The 6,522-nt window shown below is 42.9% G+C and overlaps 1 protein-coding gene across 2 annotated transcripts in view; it reads right to left on the minus strand.

Annotated features, from left to right (window-relative positions):
• TRIM37 (tripartite motif containing 37) overlaps window positions 1-5,545 on the minus strand; it is a 148,690-nt gene extending 143,145 nt beyond the window's left edge. The window contains exons 1-2 of one of the 2 annotated variants that reach the window (XM_029611478.1): window positions 5,110-5,545; window positions 931-1,032 (exon numbers count right to left, since the gene is read on the minus strand). In XM_029611478.1, the coding sequence (XP_029467338.1) occupies window positions 931-1,032; window positions 5,110-5,277 (270 nt within the window). In that variant the 5' untranslated portion in view covers window positions 5,278-5,545. The remainder of the gene's footprint in view (window positions 1-930; window positions 1,033-5,109) is intronic. The other variant, XM_029611479.1, reaches the window with a different exon arrangement.
• Window positions 5,546-6,522: the final 977 nt, after the last annotated feature.

Here is a 6,522-nt window from a genome sequence, read left to right on the forward strand (position 1 = left end):
CCTATCGCATGCGATACTTATGGCATTTTGATAAATCCAGGCCTAAGTTTGTACCTGAGGCAATGGAGGGTAAAGTGACTTGCCCAAGGTCACAAGGAGCGACAGCACGACTCAAACCCTGGTCTCCTGGTTCGTAGCCCACTGCTCTAACCACTAGGCTACTCCTCCACTTCACTCCTTTATATTAGGTTGACTTCTGGTTACACCTTTTTAGAGACATCCCTTCTATCCCAAGCCTCTTTAAATAGAGCCCAATCAATTAGTCCCTTGATCTTCCTCTCTCACCATGTATCTTCACACACAAGCCTTCCCTGACTTCCTATCTTAACAGTAAAGATTATTAGTTTGTGATCACACCAGAAAACTTGCTCTGTATCATTTAGAAATTACAGCATTTTTAACCCATGAGTCTGGAACAAACACCATATCCAGTATATGGCCTTGTTTATGCGATGAGGATGTAACTAATTGTTGAAGACCTAAAGTTTCCACTGCTGTTAAAAAAAAAAATATATACATATATAGTCCTGAGTGTGTGTGACTAGCTGATTGGCTTAACCCCTACCAAAACTTCTGAAAACTCTACTAAATCAATAACATCAGGTCCAGGCAGGCGATAAAGAAGCAGAGTTAAAACTTCAATACTTTTCATTAAGCTAAGAGATTTTTGGCTAACTTTAAAAATCTGTTTATATAGCATTAAAATGCTTCCCCCCCCCACTTCTGTGTGCCTCTGACTTGCTGAACATAATTATAACAAGCTGGACAGAACTCATTTAAAATCAGCTAAGTTTCTGTAACACAAAATATATGTATTTTCCAAAATTAGATCTGCAATAGACTGCGTTCTTGTTTTAAACAGAGTATGAGTTCAAGAGTCCACACTTAAAACCAACTTTGTAATCAAATATTCAAATGAAGATGACTTACCCGAATACAGCTGAAGCAGCACAGTTTGGAACAGTGTGGACAGAGGCGCGCATCCCGCAACTTCTCCATGCAAATAAAACATCTGAACACCTCCGCAATGCTCTACAAAGATTACAGTTAGGTTCAATATAGGAAATGACATTTGTGTTTGTCAATTTCTTCCATTTACAGATAAATCACCTACTGAGTAGACTGTGTCCCATCAGACAAGAAAGGTGGCACGAGATGCTACACTGTGCAAGCTGAGAGCTTGGGCGAGGGACATGTTCTGGCCCTCCAGGCTAGAGAAGGGTCTGGAGCATGACACTTTCTCACACTCTGTGAGGAGTTACTTAGGGTCAGACGTAGAACAAACATTTCCCCACAGACATAAAATGGGAGACAACTTTTAGTGCATAGATCTCTTAGTGTTCCACCTCAAATGAGACTGCCTATTCTCCCAGCCACTTTCTAAAACAGTTGCCAAGTTACAAAAAGAAGGTGGCAATTGTATCTGAAATCTTAGAAGTGGTGCCTTGAGTGAAAGCTCTGAAAGTGTCACCAAATCAGTCAATGCCTGAAGGTCATTATCCTTCCATAGAGAAATGGATTTTCTTTCCATGCAGAGCTACTGAGATTAAACAAGAAAAAAAAAACTGCATATAGAATGAAAATATAAGAAACAAACCATTATGGAAAAAGAGAATGAAGACCTAACAATAAGACAAAAACAGGAAGGCAAAGGGCCAAGAAAAGGTATTTAAGCCTGTACTTCTACTGTAAATGGCTCATTAACTGACAAAGGTTTGAGAATTACAGATTTGGAGCTCCCTCTTTCCACCACATACTGCTTAATTTTTAGAGATGGGACAAATAACTGATCAGCAGAGAAGATTTCCTGCATCAAAACCGTAATAGCACACATCCAGGAACATCTGTCAAGTCCACGAAATGATGTTTAGAACTGAAGCTGAGATTATTTGTTCCATCTCTAATTTGGTAAGCACATTAATAAAACCCTAATAGCCACATTTACATTGGCAACATAGATAAAACTGTAAACCAGGTTATAACTTATGTCAAATTAAAAAAAAAAAGAAGTTGTCACATACCATGAAATGCAGTAAACAAAATATGAGACAACACCCCCATAGCTAAAGCTACTAACATACTGTAGTAGTATTCTTAGAATTTAACAAACACTCAGGCCAATTCTGTAAAGTGCACTCGGCTGTGCACACTGTTTAACAAGGGTTCGGCCACGTGTTTTTGAAGGGCATCTATTACCACTTATATTCAGGCTGATACAGTACAGTGCGCTCTGGCAGAGCGCACTGTTAACCCGCGATTGGACGTGCATTTTCGACGCGCTAGCTTTACCCCTTATTCAGTAAGGGGTAATAGCGCGTCGAAAACGTGCATCCAACCACCCCACCCCCCGAACCTAATAGCGCATGCAACATGCAAATACATGGTGATGGCCCTATTAGGTATTCCCGCGCGATACAGTAAGTAAAATGTGCAGCCAAGCCGCACATTTTACTTTAAGAAATTAGCGCCTACCCAAAGGTAGGCGTTAATTTCTGCCAGCGCCGGGGAAGTGCACAGAAAAGCAGTAAAAACTGCTTTTCTGTGCACCCTCTGACTTAATATCATGGCGATATTAAGTCAGAGGCCCCCAAAGTTAAAAAAAAGTTAAAAATTTAAAAAAAAAATTTGAAATGGGCCCACGGCTTGAAAACTGGACGCTCAATTTTGCCGGGGTCCAGTTTCCAAACCCATGGCTGTCAGTGGGCTCGAGAACAGATGCCGGCAAAATTGAGCGCCGGCTGTCAAACCTGCTGACAGCTGCCGTTCCTGTCCAAAAAGAGGCGCTAGGGAAGGGCTAGTGTCCCCAGCGCCTCTTTTTGCCGCGGGCCCTAATTTAAATAAATTAATTTAGTGAATCGTGCGCACAGGAGAGTGGCCTGAGCGAGCATTCGCCCGCTCTCCCACGACTTTTACTGTATTGGCCCGATTATAAGGGGTTTAGTGCCTCGAAAACACGCAGCCAAACCCCCTGAAAACTAATAGCGCTCATCACATGCAAATGCAAGTTGATGAGGTTATTTATTTATTTATTTATTTATTATTTTTATTATACCGAGTTTCATGATATGAATCACATCAACCCGGTTTACAATTAACAATGTGAATAACTGCAGAGAGTAACATGGTAGAAACATTTCCCAATTCGACATCAAATATAATAAGAAACTTAACAAATAAAAACATTATTAATTAGTCACCCAGGATACTGAAAGTAAAATGTGCGTCCAATCCACACATTTTATGGTCATAAATTAATGCCTGCCCAAGGCAACTCGGAAAAATGCCTGCCCAAGGCAACTCGGAAAAATGTACAGAAAAGCAGAAAATACTGATTTTCTGTACACCCTCCGACTTAATATCCTAACGATATTAAGTTAAAGGAACCAAAAATGTAAAAACTAAAATTTAAAAAAATAAATAAATAGATAAAGTGCCGGCCAGTCTGGTTAGGAGAACAGACGCTCAATTTTACCGGCATTCGTTTTCCTAACCGATCGCTGCCAGTGGGTTTGAAAACCGATGCTCCTAAAATTGAGCGTCGGTGTCCTGAACCCGCTGACAGAGCCACTACTCCTAGGCCAAGGAGGCGCTAGGGGCACACAATGATCCCTAGTGCCGCCTTTTAGTGCGACCCCTCATTTAAATATAGGGTCGCGCGCCCAGCAGAGGTGCTGGGCACTCGTCAGGAGAGTGGGCACTCAACACGGAGCGCCTGTTCCCCCACGTTTCTTACAGAATCGGCCTGACTGGCAGGCTGACTTTGTCCTTTCAAATATCCACTTGGCTACAACCAACAATGACCTTTTCCTACAGAAAATTAAGATTTCTGTAACAGCAAAGTAAGCTCTGCCAGGCCTTCAAAGATCTGCTTCCTGTTCAATTTAGATAGAAATAATTAGGCAAACAAACAATAATGAACTGCTTACAAGGACTGCACTACAGTCCTGTCAGCTTATTACAGGGTGGATTATTTAACTTCCTTACAACTACTCATTTATTCAAAGATTTCTTCTGTTACTTAGGCACGAGAAACAGGGAATTCTTTGCGTTGCACCGTAATAAGCCAAAATAAAATCAGCTCAGCCTTGAAAAGGACATATCCTGCTTACATAAGGAAGAACTAACACAAAGGCTATTTTTCAATTTGCAAAGCAAACTTAAAAATAAAAATCACTCCTGAATCAAAGCCTCAAAACAACTGGCATAAGGCCCAGTTTTGAATTATATGTTCTAGAATATTTGGCTTCAGTGAAAGTCCTCAAACAACATGAGGTCTTAAGAACGCAACAGTGCTAAAGTTTGATGCTCCCTTAGGTAATCCAATGATTTGTGAAGTTTGCATTTACTAATAAGAAAAATACAATTTATCTCAGTATTTACTTAACTTCTAAAAGAAACCATGCTGGATGATATAATGCAATGCACCATATACTGGGAAGGCTATTCTTCAGCACCCTAGCAATCACACCACTATGTAAAAACAAAAAAACTGTCATATAAGAGATTAAAAAAATATACTTGGTGTAGTTTTATTCAATAAACACCTCAAGTATGACTAAAACTACTGGAATAGGTTTTGGTAAGAAACTGATATTATGGCCTTCTTAGGAAACAGATTTTACTGGATACAGCAGTATTAAATCATGCCAGATTAGAGGGAATCCTTCCTGAGGACATCATCTGTTACCGAGATGTTTCAGCTATAGGATGTATTACTTACGTGTTGCCAACTTTGTCATGTTATTTACCTTGCGCTTTTCACTGCAAAGAACGAGAATTAGTTCTACATGCTCCAGTGTATTATTTATATATAATACTAAAGTTGCCCCACTCTAAAGGAGGCGTGCTAGTTCAGTATTTTCTTCCATGCATTTTCCGCTTTTTGTCTCGCAGGCTGACAGGTTACTAAGTGATGTCCAGTGGTATCTTTGAAACCTAGAGCTTCGTGGGGGAGGGGGAAATCAAGAAGAGGTTTATGTTACAGTAAAGCGGACACTTCGGGCTTTAGCACAAGAGAAATGGGTAGCCCAAAGCTACTCTCTCGTTCTACTTCACTGGACACCACCACCACGGACTGCCGGGAAAAGGTACAAACCAGGTCCCCCTTACCTCCACGCTTTGCTCGTCCATGTTCTCCAGCTTCAGGTCTCGGGGCTTCCAGTAGCGCAGGGGCTTCTTGCGTGACCTGAAGTAAGCCAGGTGCCTCCAGGTGCTACAGATGCAGGTGAGGAAGTGCTCGGTAAAACGCCCCCTTTCCGCGGCGGTAGCAGCAGACATGCAGCAGGCGCCAAGGACAGCCACGGGGCGGACGGGAGTCGGCTCAGGCCCGGCGGTGCTCCGAGGCTCCCTCAGAGAAGCGCGGGGCACCGCTGCCTAGCTCCGGCTCTGCGGGGAGGCCACGCCATACCGTGCCGACCCACCCCCCTACCGGGCGCGTCAGAGCAAGCGAGCGAGCGCCCCCCCGGCCGTTTACGGGCGCCCAGCTCCAGCCGCCATCTTTACTCGTCCCGATGCGGCGCCTTCATTCGCCCGCAGCGTCTCGCCGTGACATCACGGCGCGGTCGCCCTGGCGACGAGGCCCGTGCTCGCTCCCCGGGGCGGGCTCAAGGCTAGGGCTGCTTGCGAGCTGCGTGGTGCGCGCGCCTGGACTGGGATGCGGACTCTTGACTTTTAACCTTGGTTCCGATGGCTTTTGAGTTGTAGGGTTTAATATCCTGAGGTTCGGCACCGCACGACTTTGCTTGTCTGGCCCATTCTACATTGAAACTGTGAAAGTGACCGTGACTTAGTCCCGGCAGATTTGCTGCCCAGCTTCTTATTAACTTGCTCTCCTCAGCTCTGCCCCATTTTTTTTAAACAATTCAGCCAGTGGATCCCTTTCCTGATTTCTTTTAAATCCTAGTGGTAGTGTGGGTGCATCTCAACAAAAGATCTGTCCTACTGGGTCAGACCATAGGTCCATCAATGCAGACAGCTGTCGCAGTATATTATTACCCGGTAGTAGTTATATACCCCATTGTGGCAGGTGAATGCTTGCAGACAGTATCACAGGGCCGTGCGAGTCAACTTTTCGAAACGATTGGAAGTGCTAAACTCAATACAACCCTTCTCAGCACACAGTGAGAGTGTGCTTAACATTGGGGATTATACAATATAATCTTTCAAGTATTTGTAACTTTTTAAGAATGAAGGCATCTGCAAATATTGTAATTTTTTCCATAATAAATTAATTCAGGAATTTTAGCAAGTACCTGTGTTTCGTGACTTTATCTGCTATCATAATCTGTGGCTATCTGATCTGAAGTAGACAATGATAATACATTCTTTCAGCTGATCCTTTTTAAAATTCTTTGTCATCTTTGTATTTAGCATCTGAGAGATTTGGCATTCCTAATGAGCAATGATGCCCAAGAACTGCTGGTGCAACTTCCAGCTGTCACAGTTGCACAAAGAATGATTCTCTGACAAGAAAATAATCTTACCTGAAACTACCCAAAACGTCTAAAGGAAGCTATAAAAACA

This window comes from Rhinatrema bivittatum, chromosome 8 (assembly GCF_901001135.1).
Source record: "Rhinatrema bivittatum chromosome 8, aRhiBiv1.1, whole genome shotgun sequence".
In the NCBI taxonomy this organism is placed as follows: Eukaryota; Metazoa; Chordata; class Amphibia; order Gymnophiona; family Rhinatrematidae; genus Rhinatrema; species Rhinatrema bivittatum.